The sequence below is a fragment of the Symphalangus syndactylus genome, chromosome 10, assembly GCF_028878055.3.
Source record: "Symphalangus syndactylus isolate Jambi chromosome 10, NHGRI_mSymSyn1-v2.1_pri, whole genome shotgun sequence".
NCBI lineage: Eukaryota > Metazoa > Chordata > Mammalia > Primates > Hylobatidae > Symphalangus > Symphalangus syndactylus.
The window spans coordinates 48,208,022-48,232,587 of NC_072432.2; the positions used below are offsets into that span (position 1 = coordinate 48,208,022).

The 24,566-nt window shown below is 33.2% G+C and overlaps 1 protein-coding gene across 3 annotated transcripts in view; it reads right to left on the bottom strand.

Moving 5' to 3' along the window:
• Window positions 1-24,566, bottom strand: part of MMRN1 (multimerin 1) — a 74,039-nt gene that overhangs the window by 33,997 nt on the left and 15,476 nt on the right. For all 3 annotated transcript variants that reach the window (XM_063611166.1, XM_055297000.2, XM_063611165.1), the window contains exons 3-5: window positions 16,941-17,060; window positions 14,275-14,381; window positions 3,072-3,176 (exon numbers count right to left, since the gene is read on the bottom strand). In XM_063611166.1, coding sequence (XP_063467236.1) covers window positions 3,072-3,176; window positions 14,275-14,381; window positions 16,941-17,060 — 332 coding nt within the window. The remainder of the gene's footprint in view (window positions 1-3,071; window positions 3,177-14,274; window positions 14,382-16,940; window positions 17,061-24,566) is intronic.

Sequence of the window (24,566 nt, forward strand, 5' to 3'; positions counted from 1 at the left end):
TTCCCCTGCCTCAGCCTTCCGAGTAGCTGGGACTACAGGTGCATGCCACCACGTGTGGCTAATTTTTTTTATTTGAGTAGAGACAGGGTTTCACCATGTTGGCCAGGATGTTCTTGATCTCCTGACCTCGTGATCCACCCGCCTTGGCCTCCCAAAGTGTTGGGATTACAGGCGTGAGCCACCGTGCCCAGCCTAAAACCACTTAAATTTTTAATTAAAAATTAAATATATATATATTTAAAAATATATAAATAAAAATTTGTTTTTTATTTGGGTATAAAAAAATTGTTAGAGGCTGGGGCACAGTGGCTCACGGCTGTAGTCCCAGCACTTTGGGAGGCTGAGGCAGGTGGACTGCTTTGGCCCAGAGATTCAAGACTAGCCTGGGCAACACGGCTAAACCTCATCTCTAAAAAAAAAAAAAAAAAAAAAATTAACCAGGCATGGTGGCACGTGCCTGTATTCCCAGCTGCTTGGGCACCTGAGGCAGGAGGATTGGTTGAGCTCTGGAGATGGAGGCTGCAGTGATGCGTGATCACTCCACAGCACTCCTGCCTGGGTGCAGACCCTGTCTCTAAAAAAAATAAATAAATAAATAATAAAAAAGAATAGCAAAAGAAAGAATGAATAAGATCTACTATTTAATAGCACAATGTGGTGACTATAGTCAACAATAATTTAATTGTACATTTTAAAATAACTAAGAGAATATAACTGGATTGTTTGTAACTGAAAGGATAAATCCTTGAGGGGATGGATACCTCATTCTCCATTATGTGATTATTACACATTGTGTACCTGTATCAAAACAATATATACACCTACTATGTACCCACAAAAATTGAAAGTTAAATATATATATTGAAAAACACTTAATTTTTTATTTTTTATTTTTGAGACAGTCTCGCTCTGTCACCAGGCTGCAGTGCAGTGGCATGATCTTGGCTTACTGCAACCTCTGCCTCCCGGGTTCAAGCGATTCTCCTGCCTCAGCCTCCCAAGTAGCTAGGATTACAGGCACACACCACCATGCTAGACTAATGTTTTTTTAATTTTAGTAGAGACGGGATTTCACCATATGGGCCAGGATGTTTTCGATCTTCTGACCTCGTGATCCACCCGCCTCGCCTTCCCAAATTGCTGGGATTATAGGCATGAGCCACTGTGCCCGGCCTAAAACCACTTAAACTTTTAATTAAAAATTAAATATATATATATATTTAAAAATCACTTAAATTTCATGATAGGTTTGAAGGTAATTCAAATAAACTATATTTGCATGAATACATTTGAAAATACAAGACTATGTTCATTTAGCAAATGGCAACTTGAATGTTAAGACTAAGTGTAGAAATTTGTAAAGAGTAGTATAATAGCTTAGATTTCTAAAATGTTTTAACTTTTCCCAGAATTTTCAGTGTTTTAAAAAAATTATTTCAAAGAGTTACTGTTACACTCTCAAAAAGAAACAAAGGGGCAGAAAACCAAAATAACTTGCTCTCAGTTACAGAGCTGGTGGCTCATCTTCTGCTTCCAAATTCAATACCTCAGCATTAAAAATATGCAGCTATATCTATGTATGTAGTTGTAGCTATGTTCTGAGAATTTTATTGTTTACTGAGGTATTCGTTAATCAAAGATAAAGAGACATAATTTAGTTTGAATCACTTTATATAGCAATAATACTGTCTATCCCTTTACACATGTATTGCAGTAATTCAAGAATATTATGGTCTTTTATAAAGATACTGAATTTCAATCCCTTAAAAAACTACAACACCATTGTTAGGGGATATTCAGCTGCATTCTTAAAGACAGCCCTTTAAGTCACATTTCTTAATTGAGTGGCTTGTTTTTTATGACTAGATCCATGCCAAACACAGTGAATAGATGTTTTTAGCAGCAACCAACCTTATGTTTGTAAGAGCTAAAGTTTAGCCTAAAAGAAATGGCAAAACTGATTAGAAAGATGGAAAAATATGTGACATGCCAACTTTGGATCAGCAGGATGTTCTTGTTGATTCTTAGTCATAATCCCGTTTCTTAGGGATCAGTACCCATTAAACGATCTCTTATCAGTGAATGGAAAAGAGCCTTCTTAGATTCCTTAAAAGAGTCAGTGTGGCGATTCCTCAGGGATCTAGAACTAGAAATACCATTTGACCCAGCCATCCCATTACTGGGTATATACCCAAAGGACTATAAATCATGCTGCTATAAAGACACATGCACACGTATGTTTTTTGCGGCACTATTCACAATAGCAAAGAGTTGGAACCAACCCAAATGTCCAACAACGATAGACTGGATTAAGAAAATGTGGCACATATACACCATGGAATACTATGCAGCCATAAAAAATGATGAGTTCGTGTCCTTTGTAGGGACATGGATAAAACTGGAAAACATCATTCTCAGTAAACTATCGCAAGGACAAAAAACCAAACACCGCATGTTCTCACTCATAGGTGGGAACTGAACAATGAGAACTCATGGACACGGGAAGGGAAACATCACGCTCCTGGGACTGTTGTGGGGTGGGGGGAGGGGGGAGGGACAGCATTAGGAGATACACCTAATGCTAAATGACGAGTTAATGGGTGCAGGAAATCAACATGGCACATGGATACATATGTAACAAACCTGCACATTGTGCACATGTACCCTAAAACCCTAAAGTATAATAAAAAAAAAAAAAAAAAAAGAAAAAAAAAAAAAAAGAATAAGTTGTTCCTTCCATGTCAAGGGTCTTCCATAATGGCACTCTTTGGAGATCAAAAGTTTGGTCTTATTTTGGAAACCTGTGGTTTCCTTACAACCTAGTATCACAGCATTTTTATTCCTTCTGTGTTTGCACACAAAGCTTCTATAATTATACATGATCTTTTCAGTACCTATTATAGCTTATCCACAATTTCTCCCAACATCCAGCACCAGTAGAAAAGGACTGAGAAGTATGCTAATGTGTCACCATCAATCATTTGACAACTCAGAGATTTCTTGCTTGGAAGTTGTAATAAATAGCATTGACAATAATTGGGTTAGAGATTATAGTAATTACAATCTATGACCTGGGTCACCACAGCCTTGCTGCTGCTGCTGCTCAGCTACTCCTCTGCCAACAGCTGTATGACTTTCAGCCTGGTTGCTGTGTATCAAAAGTTGCTCTTCCTGGGCTAGAAGGAAGCAGAAAGAGAAGAGAGACAGTTAAGCTCTGGGACAGCCTCATTTTTTCCAGTCCTGAACAATAATGTGGCTGACATTCATTTTCCTGTGTACTGAAGCATGATGGTCAGGGATGATTGCAGAGTAAGCTGCTCCGCCCCCAACCATAGGGCAATGCGACACCACATTGGAGTGGGAAATGCAGGACTCTAATTCTGCTTGGATAAAAAATAAAATTATTCAGGCCTCCTTTCCGTGAAAATGGATGGTAGTTTGGAGGAGCTGTGTAAACTAGCACATGTAAACTGCCTGCATAAGTGAGGGGATTTTTAAATCCTCTGTGTTAAAAGCTATAGCAGTCTTATAAGTAGACTGCCACAAAGGCTGATTATTTAACAAGGCAATTTCCAACTGGTGTCTACTTGGAAAAAAGGGAGAGCTACAGGTTCCTTACTAAAATAAAAATAGCTATTTCATTAATAGTGCCACTTAAATGGATTGTTTCCAGATTTTGATAGTCTCAAACTGGACTAAAAATAAAAGTAAACTATTGCAGGCACATTTCGAGCAAATCAACTGGTAAAGTCAGTGAAATTTCATTAAATAGAAATTCTTGTAAAACAAATCTACTCTATTGAAGAATTTAACATGAATCAAGTAATATTTTAAATGGCAAGTAATATTTCCCATGAATCAAATAATATTTTAAATGGCAATATAGTTTTTCACTGGGGAAAACAACTTAGAGAAATGATCTATTTAAAATATTGAGTACAGGCCAGGTGCAGCAGCTCACGCCTGTAATCCCAGCACTTTGGGAGGCCGAGGCAGGCGGATCACTTGAGGTCGGAGCTCAAGACCAGCCTGGCCAACATAGTGAAAGCTCATCTTTACTAAAAATACAAAAATTAGTCAGATGTGGTGGCTCGGGTGCCTGTAATTCCAGCTACTTGGGAGGCTGAGGCAGGAGAATAGATTGAACCCGGGAGGCGGCGGTTGCAGTGAGCCGAGATGGCACCACTGCACTCCAGCTGGGGGATGGAGCAGGACTCTGCCAATCAATCAATCAATAAATAAAATAAAATAAAATAAAATAAAATAAAATATTGAGAACATCAAATAATATGGCTTTAATTTACAGACTTCTGACAAACAAATTTATCCATTAAAGTCTGCATGACAGACATGAGGAAACAAGTGTTTTGTGTCTAGCTGTGCTTCTTCCCATGTGAATTTATGAACCAATGAAACTCTGCATCTCCGGCACATGTTAATTATGCTCCCTAAGCCATATGTAGCTTTGACTATAATACTTAAGCTTCTCTACTCCACAGGAAGTATATTTGGCATTAATTTGGGTGACTCTCTATTGTTAGATTGAATTTTGCATTGTTTTTCTTCAGGGCATTGAGCTAAATTAATGAATTTCCATTCATGTCCAAGATTTTTGTTTTGATGCTGTTTCTTTTTGATTTTCGTTTCCTCCGCTGTATTCTATAAAGTCCTGTGTAATTGTTGACTTATCTGATGGACAAAGGCAATCTGCAGCTTGGGGAATAGTGTAATTATTTAGGGGATGGAGTGGGTGGGGAAAAGTGTAAATCTTCTTCTAAGACCTAGCGATAAGGTTGTTATAGTGTAAGTTTAAATTAATTCATACAGATACAACCATTTAATCATTGCATAAGTTTTTATCACGATTCCTCCTTAAGCGGTGTAATAAGGCATTTTATTCTGGCAGCTTAAATGTAAATCCGTCCAACAATATAACTAAGAGAGTAAAGCAATGGTTCTCAGACTGGGGTCCCTTAATCAGCAGTATGAGCATCACCTGGAAACTTTTGGCGGTAGAACTTCTAGAGCCCCACTTTAGACCTATTAATTTAAATACGAATGTTAAGGATACTAACTTATAAGTATTTATAGCAGTAAGAACAGGTGAATTTAACAGGATGAACAATGATCTTTTCATTTATTTGCTGCTTACCTTTTTGGCTAGATCATAGGAACAAAAAGAGCTGGTGCATTTGAAGGTAGTACCATAACTCAGTAGGCTGTGGATACTTTGTTAGGAGGGGAAGCATAATTATAGTGAAAGCAAAGATAATATTGTTTTGCTGAATACAAACAAGATTACTATTCGAATTTCCTTTTCTATCATTAACTTTTATTATAACACATATTTCTTTACATCCCTTTAGAATACTGTTTTTTTTTTCCTCATGGATGGAAATCAGAAGTTCCTGTATACTTTGAAACATTAAGTGTCCATGTTCTTTCCACTCCCTCACCTGAGATTCTCATTCAGTAGCTCTATTTTGAGGAATGGGGCAGGTGCGTATTTAAAACAAAAACAAAAACAAAAAACAAAAAACCTCTACAGGTGATTTCTATGTATGGCCCTGGTTAGGAACACTAATTTAGAACAAATTGCTAAGCTTTCTATTTCTAAGAGGTAAATTCATTGTTATAATGCAGAAAGTACTAGATATATTAATACTAAAATTGCAATCCAGAAATCGATCTTCATAGACTTTTAAATAGCATTCCTGTTAATAACAAAGGTGTGTGTTGAAGACATGATTTAATGAAGTTTAAGAAATGAAAACCTTGAGTCTCGTACCATTCCTTAAAGAGTAAGTGAAGTCGGATGAGGGTGGAAGGTGCCTTTCACAGCTTCCTGATTTCCTCATGTAGATATTGCCATTCTTTCTATTGTTATAACACAAGATCCCTAAAGAGGCACTGTTAAGCATGGAAGCATATGAAGAGTGTTTGTGCTGCCTTCACAGAAATCAAATTTACAGCCCAATGACAATTTTAGAATGTCTCAGAAATAAAATCGCTTTCCACTCAAAAGCCAGACTGTTGCTCCTTACTCCCATCTAGCAACATTGCACATTCCCCAACTCCATGATTGTGTTTTGCCAGTATGTAGCAATGTGGTCGGCCAATTGTTAAAATATTGAAATATAATAAAGCCACAACTGTTGGCAAATACATAATGCTGAAGTCCAATAACTGAAAAGCTGAGTTATACAAATTATAATATTAACTAATTACAAGTTAATCATGGATACATGATAAAGGATGTATTTTGTAGGAGATGTGATGAATGGAATTCCTACTGTGGCAACACCTGAAAACTATTTTTCAGAATTAGCATTTTGTTGGGCTGATGTCAGGCAGTGCATAGATTTTGTGAAACAGTCAGTGTTTTAGTAGAATGAACAGTTTATCATTGCTTATGATTTATGTATTTGCTAGAACTTCCAAATCGTTTGATGCTCAATTTATTTTACTTATTAGTATGTGCTAATTGTTCTAAATGCATAGTTATTTGTTAATTATGGTCCAGAAGTTTATAGTAAATTATTGAAGACACTGAAAAAGAAACAAAAGTTTAACCAAATTTTAAAAGCCTTTGTTTCAAGTATCTTGAGTATGAATTTTTTGAATCTGAGAATAAAACAAAAATTGTATCACTTAGGAACCTAGTCCTAAATTAGGTAATGATACTGTGCCAAACTCAGTCTGGAACATCTTTTAATATGTACAACATCTAAATAATACCAAATAATTATAAAAAATAAGTTCAATTTAAAATAAATAAGTTACATTTCTAGAATGAAAATCAATTTGATTTTCAATATTGGTAGATTATTATTTCTTGCTAGGTGAATGTTGGATTCAAACAATCCTACAAATTTGTATAATATAGAAATAAAATTATTTTACTCATTTTTCATCATAATGGCATTTACCCATTACGTTAAAGATCATTTGCAACCATGAATCATGAAGAAGAAAATATTTTAAAATGTTATGAAATTAGTCTCATGAAATAAGTATTCCTAGTAATAAAAATGTTCAATGAAATCAATTGAAGTAAAAAACTTAAAAAATACTTTATCAGATAATGTTAATAAAGTGCCCATAAAATAATAAAATATTTAGAAAAAATCAGAATTTTAATTTTTTTTAAATAATAAGAGCATTTTAAAATAATAGAGCATTTTAGAAAAGAAAAATATTATAGAACTTACCTAATATAATAATTCTGATCTAGGAATATCATTGCAAATGAGTTTTATGATACTGCTTTTTGTAAGACAACTTCTTAGAAAACTTAAAAGTCAACTTAACAAAATTTAAAAGTATTATTAATGAAACTTGAACTCTTTCATATGCAAGTATTTTCGTAATTTTCCTAAAATGTAAAAATCAAGAATTTTAAAGCAGTTTTTTTTAAATCTCAGTAAATTAGAAGGGAAAACATCTTTAATACTACATTAGTAATGTAGTAATACATATGAACACTTGAGAAAGGAATTTCCCACAAAATTTGTGTATGTGAAAATTTAATTTTTTAGATAGGTGAAGCCAGTGCAATAATAGTGAAAAAGTAAACCAGGAGTTCCAGGCAAAGTTTTAGATAGACTTCTGTTTTTTAAAAATTTTGGCACTATAAGCTACTGTATTCAAATATTTCTGACCGAAAGTATAATGTGTTATCGAGTAAACACTTGAAATCTTTTCTAGATGAATTTCATATTTACTGCTATATATCAAACAAAGAAGAGACAATAAAAGTAGACGAGAGGGAGAGAGAAAGATGGAAAGAGAGATGGAAAGAAAGAGCACATGCTAAAAATTAAAATAATAAAAATTGGAAGAATATTTGGACTTTAAAGATAGCCTGTGATGTTACAGCTAAAAAGGCATTTTGTAAATTATATCAAGCCCTATGAATTCACTTTTATATAAATTGTGAAATTTAACATTTGGAAAATAGACTTTTAAAAAAAATAACTGATTTTCAGAGATGACACTCTAACAGAAATGCCAATCCTTTTTCAGCTTTATAAGAAAAGAAAATTCCCCTCATTAAACTGGAGATAGTTAAAAAACTGATCAAAGATAGTATAGATATAAAAATTTCATGTATTCTATAAATATACATTTGAAACTTACATATTCTATTTTAAATGAATATGTATTAATTGACATATATAGAGGTATATATACTATTTGAAACAAAAATTAGTAAAAGTCCAATTATATAAGAAAAAGATTTTCTTATAAATTGTTTGAAAATAAAATTTATATGACAAAACTACAAAAATGCAATAAATATTCCTTGATTTATGCTGCCAGATGAATTTGGCCTAATGACGTTTACAAAGCTCTATAAACTAATTAAATATGATATTTATATAAGAATTTTCATGATTTAGTTAATAATAAAGATAGTAAACATTCAAAAATACACACAGTATTTAAGTGCTGATAAAAATTGAATGCAATCACTTTTTATTCAGGAAAGCCCAATAGATAATTCAGCAGGAGGATAATTTAACTGATGTTAATAGAAATTACAAACTTATTGAGACCTCGTGTCACCTAGTGACTCTAAATCTGATGGGTAAGTCATTAAAGGAGGTTGAGAGAGTTCCCTATATTAAATTACCTCTCTGACAAGGACATCATTTAGCTGGTATCATCCATGGCAAAAGAAAGACGACACCAATATAATTTGTAGAAATCAATAAATTGCTTAGAAATTATTAGAATGATATGAGTGATTTTTGGTATGATGTATATTACTTGGTCTGTAGTTTTAGACTGTATTATAGACAATGCTTTAATTTAAGAAAATAAAAAGTAATGCATTCTTAATTTTTGATTTATACACAATATTGACTGTGACTGCTGCCCCTTCCCACCAATCACCATAATCAAGAGGCAGATTGGTTTGGGTGCTCATGATCCTGAAGTGGAGAGACCTCAATACAAATCACAACAGCATTTTACACAGGATTTATTTCCAGGGGTTCAAAATACTTTGGTGAAGCTTTATTATAAATAGTGACATATTATTTTAAGTTGCATTTTATAATGGAATTTTAATCAGGTCTCTTAATTTTACTTCTTACAAAGTATTACATGCTGCATATTTAATATGAAGATTATAACAATGTTTTACTTAACATCCTTCAAAGACTGGGGAAACAAGGGCAGGGGCTCTCTCTCTCTCTCTCTCACACACACACACACACACACACACACACACACGAGGATGTGTGGGGGGATTTTAACTCTTCTAGGATCCTATTTGAGACTTCAGTAGAAGCATGTCATCATGATATAGTTCCGTCTGTGCTACCCAGTCTAGGAAAGATCCTGAATGCTCAAGAAGTAAAAATTTACCTAGGTGAGAGGTAAAGTGTTAAGAATAGAAAGGAAGCAAATGAAGAGCATCAAAGTTTAATTTTCTATTGACCTGAGAGTCAAAAGAATTTGAGATATATATCATTCATGTGATCTTGAAAAATGCTATTACATTAAAAAAGGGAATAGACAGTGATATGCAGGAGATAATCAATAGATTGAAAATAGTAACCAAAAACATAAGAAAAAACTTTAAAATCAGTGAGAAGAAGGAGAGGAGAGAGTAAATTGGAAAGCTGTCAGAAAGATAAAAATCAAGCAATTGAAAAAGATAAAAAATAAACATACATAGAAGTATCAAGTGAAAACATAGTTTTCCTCCACACTAAAATTTGATGATTCATTCCTCAGTATATGAAAATAATATATATAAAATGAGAAAAATTAAGCTTTTTTCATATTTTATAGTTTCAAGATCACTAATTTGAAAGAAAATGTGATTATATTTTTTAGTGTTAAATGCCAAAAATTAATGTAATTGTATGTGTGCACATGCATGTTCATAAAGCTTCCCATTTGCTTTTAGCAGTATTGTTAAATTTATTGTTTTTTTTTTTTTCAGGATCTAAGTGAGAAAACTGTACTCCTGAATAAAAGAAACAACTATTAAGCATCACACAAAGCTCCTTGAGATCCCATTTGTCACATGAATCTCTTTGCTCTGGAATTCATTGGATGGAGTCCCTGCCAAGGCTGTTGAAAACCTGAAATGCCTGTTTTACCAATTCAATACTTTATGTTATCTTTCCCTATCTCTGTTTGTTGACTGGAGTTCAATACTTGCATTCATCCCAATGTATTACACAGGATTTAACCAGCCACAGCAAAGAGCTGATAGGATCTCTGACAGTGGAGTCAGTTACTCTCCTGTGATAAAGAGCCTCGTTGATTGATGCTCTTTTGTTTTTTCATTTAGCAATCTTTCTGTCTCCCCAAATGTATTCTCTACCACAAGGACTGCCACAGATTCTAGGTTTTCCAAGCAATCTGTCTTTCACTTGAGCACAGACCTTTGCTTTGTTCCATACAGGACAGATTTCTAAGTTTCTTTTTCTTGTTCCCTTCTAAGCGATAGGTACAGGGACAGAAGGACATTTATTTCAGTCAACTAAATTTTTAAAGATGTTTATGAACTTCAGATTTTTTTAAAATGCAATATATTTTTTAAGTTGGATTCCTTTTTGCTTTTCTCCCAGCACAGTTACTCTCTTTTTTTCCCATTGCAGTGGAAGCCCTGACTTTGACGGATCAAGGACTTAGAGAAGCAAGGTCAGCAAGTGTCTACAGTAGGAGCAACAGCTTCCTTATTAGATGCTTTTTTTTTTTAATTAGATGGGTTTTATTTGCAAGTTTTTTTTTTTTGTTTTCCTTCCAGGCCTTTGAGCCATATGGAGGATGTCATTAATGGCAACTCAGTAATGAGGATGTTTGCTCTCTCTCACTCAGAACCAGAAAACCTTCCTGTGTGGCTTGAGGAGACAGATTTCCAGCTGATCCCTCAATATTAAGTGAATACTTGCGTGGTGAATGTTCGGTGCACATATTAAGCTTTACTGAGATTTACTAGGTAAATTGAAGTAGGCAGTTTGGTGCAACAACCACTTATAGTACACAGTGTTCTTCACTAAATGCATCATAATTTTATTGTGAAAGATGCTTAGAGGAGGTAATGTTCTTTCTCAAAGAAGAAAGCATTTGCTACTGCTGGGAAGAACTAGATATGCAAAACTACAGGGAATGCATTTTAAAAAACTCCTGCCGGAGAAGCCCCATATTCAAATATTGGTTACAGTAGCTCTTATATAATTTATTGCATGATTTCACAGCATTTGTAAAACCAAATATTTTTTATATATTCATAACATATGGTAGGGGCCAGTTTATTTCAGCACTTGTACATGCTCGCATTTTGTCAGCATTCATAATATCTGCAGTACAAAACAGAATGTTATAAGATACCTTTTTCCTATAAAGGATCTGATGATTAAAGCCACTGGATTTTTAAAAACAGATTTGCAAACAAGTTTTCTTCGTCCTCTGTAATCTAACACTATTTGTATTTAAATCATTGCCCTTTGTGTCATTAAAGCAAGTCATACTTTCCTTGTTCCACTTCAGAATATTTTAGAGACATCTACTGGAAAAGAGCATTATTGCAAATTTTATAAAACAGGTTTAAGTGTATGTTACTGCTGACTTTTTGAAAAGTATCTTGAATACCATATCACAAAATTAGGTCCTTTCTAAAGGCAAAACCCTTGTGCAAACTGTCTTTGATGACTCACTCCTCATTATGTACAAATACATATATATTTGAAACGAGAAAATGACATAACAAATGTAAAACATATCAGAACTATTACTTTGATGTTGGACTTAATGCTCCCTTTTCCCCCCAATAAAGTTCTGTTCATTTAGATTTTTAAAAATTGGTTTCCTTTTGATAATATGATGAATATTTTTATAAGGTAATCTAGAACTGTGGCTACCAGTATTTTGATTATCTGAGTTGCCGCTAAAGTACATGTGTAGCAGATTAGCATATTGTGGAATAAAGAGAGAATCGCCATGTATTCTGAGTCACCACATCTCTTTCTAACAGCTTCGAGATGGATCCACATCCCCAAAGAAATAGAAAAAAGGGTATAAAAGAAAGAAATGGAAAGAAGGGTACAAAAGTGGAGGAGAAGAAGTAAAAAAGAGTGCAATTGCCAAGAGCTCCAATTTATTCCTGAACTGGTGATACTTCCTGCATATTTAGAAGATCTTCCCACTGCAATTTGGTTAGCTATTAGCGAAAATGTGCAAATATCCCCCCAGGAGAGATATAATGAAGGTTCAAGGGACAAAGGGACACGGTAGTTCCTAATACAACCAGTGCATCTATTGCACTAATAGAAAATTCAGCCATTGAAAATACAACTGCACTAAAAGTGAAAAGTAGAATGGTCAAAGTATAGTAGAGAGCAACAGGAGGCTCCTTTGGAATCAAAGCTGTATTAGAATTGGTTGTATGACAATATGACACAATATGCATATCTGCCATTGGAACATTATTCCCACTGTAGATTTCCATAGAAAAGAGGCCTTTCAATAACAGTTTAATCAGCAGATACCTGAATTATGAGTGGTTCCAATCACACTATTATGACAGAAGGTCGTAATCAGAACTGTTCTGGGACATTTTTGCCGCTGGAAATTAACACAACGATTTGTAAATCTAGTATAAAACCTATCCACAGGTTGCTTCTAATTAGGATATAAGGTGTCATTAGACAATCCCTAAACTACTTGAATTCATAACTATTTCATATCACACTTTGAAAAATGAGAGTGGCAGGACACAGTCTATATTTGAAACTGTCAGCTAGCCTTTGTCTCTTCTGTCTATATTTACAGTGATGTTCTGGTATTTTTTCTTCCTACATGTATGTAGTCCACCATAATGATAAAGAATTGATTCCTAAGTATAAAAGGTTGAAGCACGGAGCAATAACACTCTCATCAACTAGAGTCCATGACATTATTTCATCTGTAGACTTTTTCCCTGCCACGTGTCTACTAATAGGATGTGTAATAACATCCTAAATTTCTAGAAATGTGCTCTGCAAACACTTGAATCATCAAGAAATAATGATGGAATTAATAATCTCATGATATCTTTCTTTGTAGAAGAAGAGAAATACAGATTTCAGAAACAGAATTCTAAATATTATCCAGAACTTTTAACAGTTCACCAACTCTAGACACAAATACGTTTTACCACCGTGAGTATGTTTGTGTACTTCATGGAAATCAGAAATCAGGGCCATATTTGGGTCTTTTTAAAATATGCTAAATTCCTTATTTCCAAATATTTTCAGCATAGATTATATTTTATTTAAAAGTTTATTTTACCTGGTTATGAATGTAGTACATATTCATTCTATAGTCTGAAAATAAATTGAATTTTTATAACATCTTTGAAATTCAGGCCAGACCCAGAACAAATAGCATTACGGTGAAATTTGCCTGCAGATTCTCATTGTATAGGCTAGTAAAACCATAAATAATATCCCTAACTAGAATGCAGGATTCCTGGAGCTTTTGTATTATAATTTTCTTTTTCTTAATGTGAGTCATAACAGTTTCTCCACACTTATATTAATTTTTAATCACAGTCTCTTACACTGTTGATTGAATTCCCCACCACTGCTAATGGCCTTTCTTGTAATATTCATTCATTTAAAATATGTATGCTGATGCCATATCTTATTTTTCAAAGGAAACCTGTTTAAAGCCAAAAGCAAAATAATAGTCACATGGATATTAGGCCACAGCGGGTTACCATGTGTTTGATCAGCCTTGCCACCAGAAAGTCCTTAAAACCTCAGTTGAAAAAAAAATAGTTCCATTAGAATTTTGAAAAAGAGAGAATTATTCATGACATAATTTGTATGTCCTTTAATACTAAATTTCATTCATATTTACATTATTTCAAATAACTGAACTGGAACAAAATTAGAGGGTAGTCTTGTTTTTATATTGAGTCACTTCTAATAACACTTTATTTAAAAATTGAAAATTAGCATTCCTGATATTTTAATAAGGCATGCCTCTATAGCTTGTTGTTAAGAATAAGTAAGATCTTTCATCAGATTTCCGTTTGCTCATCATACAAATCCAACATAAAAATGGGGGGGAGAAATTAAAGAATAGCTTATGAGACTTCAGAATGTTAAAAAAGCTACCAAGTTAGAAAGCTTAGAAAGTATAACAGTCCTAGGAATTTGGCTACATGTTAATTTACCTTGGTTCAAAAGGGGAAATGCTATTCTTTTCTTCAATAGAATTAGTTTCTTATTGTTCAGAATTGTGATTATTAATATTAGAGTGTACCTCTTAGTTGACATTTCGGTCCACTGTATCCAGGACAGCACCTCCAATCCAATGAGGTGACAATTTTATGTTGCATCCTGTAGACAGGACTGAATATCTTCTGAGATCTAGAGAGTTGAGCAGTTGGGGGGAAATTGATTATTTGTTTCATGTTAAATTATCAGTTGGAATAATAAATGTAAAGTTTTTGGGGCACTGCCTACAATATAACAAGCATTTATTTAGTATTAGCTGTTATAATCATAATATTCATCATCAATATTATTGCCTAACTTAGGTTTCTTTCAATATATTACAAAAAGCATTAGTAGTTATGGTATTTGGTATTTTAAATTGATACCTGTCATTGACTTTCTAAAGATATTATAGCTTTTCTCTTGATAATACTTCTAGCTAAATCAATGTTAAAACTTATTTTCATTCCAATTTTAAAGTTATATGGAGATAATTTATTCTACTTCGATTCATATTATTTCCTATATTGTTATAATTAAAAAGATCTGTATTTCCTCCAGATCAGTATCAAACAACTTGAAACAAATTGGATATTCATGATCTAATTGAAATTATGATAACCACTATCATTTTCCCATTGAGTTTTTCATCTTCAAAGTTTTGAAATTATACTACCTACTACTTTTGTCATATAGTATTTCTCTGAGAGAAAGAGACAGGGACAGAGAGAGAGAAGGGAAGTAATATGAGGAAATTTTATTTCTAAGATGAAACCATAGAACAGCAGAAAAGAAATAAGGAAACTATAGCAGTTCAACACAACAAACAATATAATTAGTGACTGCTACTAAATTGTGAGCTCTGTGTGTGTGTAAATGTAAGTAATAAGTACAATTTGGCCATATTAGTCTTACCCATGTGACTTTAATATTTAGCTGCTATTTATCAAATGGGTCTGTAAAACAGATACATACTATCTTGCTTAATTTTCCTTTTAGTTTATGATGAAGGCATTATTATTGTCCTGATTTGCTGATGAGGAACCCAAAGAACAGAGAGATGAAATAACCCGCTCAAAGTCCCATATCTAAAAGGGGTGGAGCTGTGATGTTAGCTCATGTCATGTGGGCTAGCCTCCCATGTTATTATCCTGGAGTTTGCCACGTACAACGATATGGAGACAACAGTCATCCACACGGGCAAACCCTGAACATGTGGAGCAATAGCATTATAACAGACTGGACTTTAGGGACTTGGATTTCAGTTTCTGCTATAACATGACAGGTAACCGAGTATGTCTGAGGCTATTTGTCAGTTGCAAAATGAGCTACAAGATCCTTTCCATCTATAAAAGCATGCTAATCATTTACCCTCATTTATTTCAATAAATCATTCTGTCTAGTGAAATATCATCTGCAATCCCACAGTTAAAGCTAAGTAGGAAGCAAAGCAATTTGGAAAGGGACGGTATATAGAGTTTGTAAGGATGAACTCAAGCAGTTAGTTGAACTATTGCTGGGGTCAATGTTCCTGCTTTGGCAAACTGAATATCTGTTGCATGTAGCTCAGACATAATAAAAGAAAAAGTAGCAATTATGAATGACATGAGTATTAAAAATAGCGAATGAATGGACCCACTCAGAAGGCATAAAAAAGGTAAGATTCGAGAATAAAGATAAATACTTCTGGTTTGTTTAAAGAAAAGAAAAGAAGTCAAAGGAGCTCACCTTGAATCCAGAAGGGCAGTATGCTAGGGGCTACTGTGATAAAGTTTTCATTACTAAAGAATTAGCAATGCATTCTTTGTGTCTCGTATTGGCAAGGAAATTGTCACAAAGGGAGTAAGGGCTGAAAACAGAGCTAGAGTTCAGCTCTCCCAAATCCCTAAGATGTGCTTAGCTCTCTGGACCATGAACCTTAGCTATTCCTCAAGGGACTAAGAAACACCTTGATTTTATGTATCCTTATTGTGCCCTGTTCCAGATTGTCATGTGTCAGATGCATTGCCTGAGTTATTTGTATGACAATTTGCGTAACATTAGCCATCATGGCCTGAATAACAATTTAAGTTTTTATTGCAGGCTCTTTGGAAACACCCCCAGCTGAGCTACTGTGACTACATGAATTCAGAGAATGTATCAATTACTCAGCCCCATCTTTTAGGACAACAACATAGACTTTTTAAAAAAATGATAATCAAATGACATGGCTAATTACAATAGATACAAGAAGAAAAGCTTCACTTAGCTGCTTTACCATGCATAATTGTAACTAGAAGCTCTCCTAATTTTAGAATATGAACCAAGTTATAAACTTCCTTCTGACCTAGCATGAAGAGAAAATAATAAATCTTCAAAATTGTGCATGAAATTCATAAGCAATTAAAGGACAGGATTGTTGACCAGATATAGAGTAAAAGTAATAGTGATAGTAAAAATAGAAATAAGCATGAGAATTAACATTTATTGAATGCTCACAAAGCACAAGGCACTAGGCCAAATATATTATTGCATTATCTCAAATGATTCTAAAAATGACCATATGAGGCAAATATTATTAGTGTCTGCATTTTCACTTACTAAAGCATAATGTGACTACCATCCCCTGACCCTACTATGTATTATGTACCTTGGATTAATAACATTATATATTCCCAGCTATAATTTATTATGGTGCAAAAACAGTGGCTATTTTCAAGAAATATTACATACCTCTGAGGACAGGATCCACCGGTCCAGCCACAAGGTCCTCTCCCACCTGGGACGTAAGTGACCTGGTTGTCCAATATCACTGTGGGAGATAACCTGGTATGTACATAAGCACACCAGTTCCTAAAGAAGATCATAATTGTTAGGGAAAAAACTGTTGTCAAAAAGAACTATTTTCATCAAAATTATTTTCATAGACAAACATCTATTTTTGCCATACTATAGATCAGAAACCTTGTAAGATTGCTATTTAGCTTTAAAATATTTAAATATAAGAGAAAATAACTTATTACTGTATTGCTGTACTCAGGGACTATAAGGAAACACTAACAAGATCAAAATAAAGAAAAGAATAAATCAAAGCTAAAATGAGAAACCTGCAGAGTTTAGCTGTAAGATAAATCAAAATGCAAGAATGCTTTTGTAGCAAATATTAATATTAGTACTGAGATAAAAAACTCAGATCCGGGTCCGTTACTTTAAATTTGTGCAGTAAAGCATAAGTAAATAAGTAAATAAATGGTTTAAAAATCAAAAAAGAAGAGAACTGTTATTAGCTGCAGTGGATATGATTGTAACCAAACAAAATACAAAATGGTCTAGATGCAGATTATTATAATTAAAAAGACAATTCAGCAATGTAATCAAATATAAATGTTTATGAGTTAATACAAGATTAATTTATATTAATTCAATCACAAAGTTAAGTTCAGTTACATTTCTCTGTACCAACAACAAATTCAAAAAGACACTATTAACAATAGCAAAAAATAACAAGAATAATGTACCTAAGAATAAATTCAGCAAAAGAAGTGTTAGATTTAATATGTAAAAATTTTAAACTTTATTGAAAAGCTTTAAAGAAAAAGCCAATGAATCATGTTAATTAATGGGAAACCCGATGCAAATATGTCAATTTTCCTCAAATTAATCTTCAAATTCTATGAATTTTCACAATAAATCTTAGCTTGACATAAGGAGTTAAATGAGCTTATTCTATAATTTTTCATATAATAAACTAAAAACATAAATTTCAGAGAATTTTGTCCCCGGCTATATCAACTATCAGATTTACTTTTTTATGGCAAAAATTATAAATCTGGACAGATGTATAAAGCAACGGTTTTCAGATATTGGGCAGTAGACAATGCAGTGATATGATTCTTGAGGGAAAATATGTGATGTTAGCTCCACATTCAATCTAGTTTTGTGCCTGGGAACAATTTTCAAACTGCATCACAGAAGGATGGATTCCAGAAAAGACACCAAGTAAAGAAAATAGAGATCTGAGTTTGGGGATACCAGGATGGTTAAAAAATGTGTTAAAGATTAATAAAACGAGGGGGCCAGACAGAAATATCATTTTAAAAGTCAATATAGGGGTGCCCTTGAATCTTGGACTGGCTACTATTTTGTGCTTGCAAACAACAAAATCCAGACACTAATAACATAGCATCCACAATGCCCAGCATGAAAAGCAAACAAAACTAAACATGAGAAAAAGCAGCAAAATAGGACCAGTATATGGAGTAAAAATCCAGTAAATAGAAAAAACAAAACAAAACAGGGATGACATAGATGTTGGAATTAGCAACCCATGACTTTAAAACAATTAACCATTAAATAGAATGAGAAGTATACAATATGTGAATTAAAAATGGACTGGATGTGCTTAACAGAAGTTTGGACACTTTAGAAAGTAAGACCAATAAACTCGAAGACAAGGAATAGAAACCAGCCAAACTGAAGTACAAAGAAAAAAATTCAAAAACATAAATGAGCAAAACTGAACTTGTCCTAAGATTGGGCAGAATAAACATGAGAAGAAAAAAAGGGAAAGTTTCCTAAATTTGTTTTTTAAAAAAATCAACCCTCATATCTAAGAAGCTTAATGAATTCCAAGAGGATAAACACAAAGTAAAACCTCACTTAAGTACATCATACACAAATTCCAGAAAACAACACACAAAAAGAAAAAAAGATATGTTAATTGCTTGATTTAATCATTCCACATTGTCATTCATCTAAGGCAGAGAAATTGAGCTCCATAGAACTTATTGTGTTCTTTTGAATGTGATGTTTAAAATTTCAGGCCCCTTAAAGAAGTAAGAAGACATGCTGGCACATGTTGTTAAATCATTGGTGACAACTGAGGCAAAAATAATGTAAAACAAAGAACTGGAAAAAGCAAGAAATAAAAATAAAAAGATTTAAAATTGAGAGGACCACAATAAAGGGATCTTTAAAAAATTAACTAGATTCCTCATGCAAATGCAATGATGATCCTAATTACTGAGACTGACTAACTTCAACAGAAGCACAATTAAATTGTCACATGAACATTCTCTGAATGACTGTGGAGGAGGGAGCGTGGGGCAGAAACAACACAAGTATCACCGTCACTATATGCTCAGGGCTTTGAAAAGAAAAAAATATATTCGTTCTCTGTGAGGCAAAATGATAGTGTCACCTGGCAGAGGCCTTTTGAAATGCTAAATATTAAAACAATCTCATGACTAAAATAGTTGAGGAGGCAAAGAAGCAGATCAGCAGACTGCTCATGGCCGAGCAATCTTTGATCCAGGGTAAACTGGAAGAACCATCCACAGCAAAAGAGCCCCTGGTGTGACTCGTAATTAGGTTTATGCTACCAATGAAATAAGCTCATTAAGGGATATTAAAAATGTAAATATAATTTTAAAGCCAAATTATCTGAAAATGTAGATTTAAAAATAGAAAATGAAGCATGGCAAAATGGTGATGGGCAGTTTAAAGGCAAATGCAATGATTCCAGACAAGCATTTTGCTTAAACTTAGTAATACTTTGTACCTTTCTAGACTGATTATGGTGGATGGAGAGCAGTTACTTTGAAGTGTTTAGTTTTCCATGGGGTCATAACCTTCCATCCAGCAGACCACATTTAGGATTCTCTTTCAGGGTAATAACTCTGTTGCTTTTGTGCAGCAACATGTACTGAAAAAAAGCTTGTATTGATTCTTTGGATTTTCCAAGTTAATAGGTAAAAGGTTTGTTCTAGGGAAAAGCAGACATCTTTGGTTATGAGCAAAGGCCTAGCTTGTTGAACATATAAAATAGAGAGGGGAAAGGATTCTATTATGATTCATAAAGCTCGAAGACTTGTGGATAATGAACTAAGAGAAAGCATCATAAATAAACAGTTTACTATATTTTTTATTTTGACATTTTAGAAACTCAGTCTTTCTGGAAACTAGTGAAAAGACTAACGTAAAAAACTTCCATTAATTGACTAAATAATGGCCCAGTCATACCAATTCTTATTCTGAACTGAGTGAGAGAGGACTGAAGCAAAAAAGATGGCTTTAAATAATGACCACACAGAGTATTTTCCCAAGAAATAAAGGGATAATCTAAGAATTATTATATTATTATATTCAGTTATACTAGTCCTTAGAACCCAGATGAATAGATTTCTGGTCATCTAATTCAAAAGTAGCTAAATACTTAAACTTTCATATTAATAAACTGTGGCTTTAATCGACACAATAGTATGAAAATACCAAGTCCTGAGGATGTTCATTAGAAGTCAAGGTAAGCCAATAAAATCGCCACCATAAACCAAGCCAATGGTATATAATTTTCTTTGAGAAACTGGAGAAGATTTTGTTTCTGGGGGAGACTTTATGGATTGAACGACCTTTGTTTCCCATCATCCCCTTGAACGCAGAGATTTAAAGGGGAACAAGAGGAAAACAAAATAGGACAAGACAGACATAGTTGCTTCTGAAAATTAACATTCTCTCGAAGAAATAAGATTATCAGGTGACTCTAGTAATAACCCCTCACACCTCACCTAATACCCACCCATGCCTCTCTGACTTGAGAAAGCATAATATCTCAAAAGTCCATTTCTTTATCTTGTACTTAAAGATGACTACAGTTTGCAAATGAAAACATATGCATACATTAATGAATTCATAAATGCTTCAGGGGAAGAACTAAGTCTCTGGTGGGACTTAATTTAGAGAGAAAAATATTAATCTGTCATAAGAGAATAATTTATTCATATTGTTCCTAATTTACCTCATGAAAAATACCATTGTCTTAATTATAAGATTATTATTGCATGAAAATACATCCAAACAAAACTTAACTTTGACCATTACTAATGGCAAAATTATGAAATAATAGTGTTGTACATCATTTTACACTAAACTCCTGAAGTCCATAGCGATAAAATCCCCACCCAATTCAGTGATAAGTGGGACAAACATATCCTAAATATATAAAAGTTAGTCTTACTTTTTTTATAAGTGTTTACTACTTTTTGCAAATCCAACCTGGTCATTTCATTCTCAACTCTATAAGTCTGATATATGTAGTTAATTCCCTCTCTTTTTTTAAAAAAATCACTTAGTAAAAAATAATTTGTTTAAAGAGGAAAATAGAATTTTAAAGGAGGCAACTATATCTTAACAAACCTATTTTTATTCGTGTCAATAATCAGGGAAAAAATTCAACTAAAGCCTCATTTGTTTTAACAGTTCAATTATTAAGTCCCTGAGGAAAACTATGTGTCCTAAGTCAATAAAAACAGAACAGATTTTAGATAGCACCACTAGTCAGAGTACGTGTTCTCCCTAGCACAGTACCCTAATTTGAGAACGTCATTAAAATATCATGTATCACAATAACAGAAAGGTAGAGGCAATTCAAGTGTCCATTGACAGATGAATGGAAAAAGAAAATCACACACACAAACACACACAGACACACACACACACACACTCAAAATGGGGTATTATTCAACCTTTGAAAAGGAAGAACCTTGAAAATACTATGCTAAGTGAAATAAACAAGACACAAAAGGACAAATATTGTACAGTTTCACTTATATGATGTACTTAAGTTGTTAAATTCATAGAGACAGAAAATAGAATGGTGATTGCCAGGGATGATAGGGAGGGTGCAATGGGAAGGTATTATTTAATGGGTACAGAGCTTCAGTTTGGGAAGATGAAAACGTTCCAGAAATAGATAGCACTGATGACTGCAAAACAGTGTGAACCTACTTAAAGCCACAGAACTGTACATTTAAAGACAGACAGAATGGTAAATTTTTTAATGTATATTTTACCACAATAAAAATAAATAAATACATATATACTGAAAAAAATGCCACACAAAGCGATAAATAATAATTTTGCATATCTCTTGTCAAAATCAGAGAGAGTTGAAGAAGAAAAAGTAAGAAATAGAGCAAAGGGTGAAAAAATAGGACAAAAGAACAGGAAAGGGGAAAAGAAGGAAGGAGGAGGGGAATGAGGCATTTCTGGCAACATCAGAGCTGTCATCAATACATTTTTTCACCTCGTAGATCAGAATTAGAAGGTCATTTCTGATGATGAAGGTCTGCCTGCTGGACAAGATTTTTATTCTTTTAACTCCACACATAGGGGCAAATAAAGAAGACAGTGTATTTCTGTGCCTAGAGTTTTTTGTTTTTTTTTTTTTTTGTAATCTTGAATTAGGCAAGGGTGAGGGGTGGGGACAGTGGGCATACCTGCATAAGCAAAAGAAAATAAAGAAAAATTTCCCTGAAAAATTTCCCATAACATAGTTGGTTGCTGGAGCCAGGCTACCTGCTTTTAGATCTTGACTCCACAATTTACAGCCATGACTTTGTCTGGCAAAAGTGACTTCCTCATCTACGAAGCATCTACAATAATATTATCTACCTCACACGATTGTCGTAAGACTAAATGTTTTAAGAAAAGTAAAATACTTGCTGCTATCACTGCTTATAATAATTAAATTATTCAGAGTTAAGTGGGATTTTTTTTGAAGAGGATATATGTAATATGGCCTCAATATTTTTTTGCCTCAGATACAAAGAGACACAGCTCCTGTTTTGCTTCTTTAATGACCTGATAAATTCATCTTAACCATAATTGCTTGCATATTTCAAGTCAATAATTTCCATAAAGCCAATACAGAAGACCATCATCATCATTTATGTTCAATTCAGATGATGAAGCTTGCCTCTCAGGAAAAAAAATGTTCAGAATGTTTCTACAGTCTTAAGAAGTCATGAACATAAATACTTCCAAAGTGTTATAGAATCTATTTATTAAAATCTTTATTTTTTCCAGTCAAGCTAAAAAGAGAAGTTTTTAATCAAATTATTAATTTGAAAGACTATAATTTGCATGTAGTTCACTAGTCATAAATGAGAAAATAATTCAAGGGAAATATATACAACATGAAAAAAGGTAATAAAAATGGGAAGCAATAATTTACACTTAGTAAAAAGATTCTTGATATGTAAATTATATTTAAATAAAGCATTAGACATTTGATATTTAGCTATTTAGATATTAGTCTAAAAGACAATATCATCTCAATACTTATTTCCTTAAGAAAATCATTGTTTTATTTCCTAACAACAAAACAATTTACGTTTGTGGTTCTTTTTTTGTAGTGTATCTTTATATGCTTAATTCTTTTACAAAATTTTATATAGTATTCAAACTGAGATAAAAATAACAGTTTTGTAAAAGAATCATATAAAAAATTGATATTTAAAATAATTTTTTGAAAAGCAATTATGCAAAGCTCAGATCATGGGGAATTTTAGATACTTTCATTTATGGTTAATTTAGACTTTAAGAAGAAACCCTTTTTTATGTACCAACTTTTGCAATTAAAATATTTTTGTCAGGCATAATTAATTTGCTTTCTGTAGTGGGAACAGTGTGGTGAATGTAATTGAGTTTTCAATGATAGATGACGGTAGAGTGCCTCACAGCCACAAATTACTGTCTATACACAATACTGTCAGTGTAAAGTTTTATGAGAACGAGCCGAATGTATGCCCATCACAGGATGTGCATAGAGTTTGCTGTTTGGATCCAACCTATTTTCCAATTTTAAAGTGAAAAGTAGTATATTTTTAAAGCGGTACATCGAATTAAATATGTGTAACATATATCTTTTATAAGTAATGATTCTTAAAGTCAACCTTTAATATAATCTTTTTCATTAATTTGTTTTATTTTACCTAATTTTATGTTTTGCTTCCCCCTTCCCCGCATAACTGTGACTTGAGCATATTCCGGGCATTGTAAACTGTTTCTATTCCAGTAGGTGTCAGGCTTTCCCAGCGTGCAGACCTCAAAGGCAGGCTAACAGATGCCCTGATGCAGAATTCTATGCTTAATCCAGTTCCTGTAATTAGCATTTACCCCCTCTCTTAGCATTCACCCCCAAATAAAAAATTTAAAATTATAGTTTTATATTCAGAAAAGCAGAGGGTGTGCGAATACAAAAAGTTCTCACTTAATTATTAGGAATATATAAGCACTCATTAAATTCTAGCATATGAAATGCTATATATATTTATAGTAACGTAGCAGAAACAGCAAAGTAATGAAATAAAGAATGTGATTAATGAGTAAAAATTGATAGAGAATATACTTTATATAGTGTTTATTTCACTGGCAGTAATGTAATAGAGACATCTATTTCACAAAGATATAAGAAAATACCCTTTAGTATAATGGTTTCTCTTTAGAATTTTACAGCATGTAAGAATAACCCATTTTGGATGTTATTAGGCCTAATAACAACTTTGCAAACAACACAAGAAT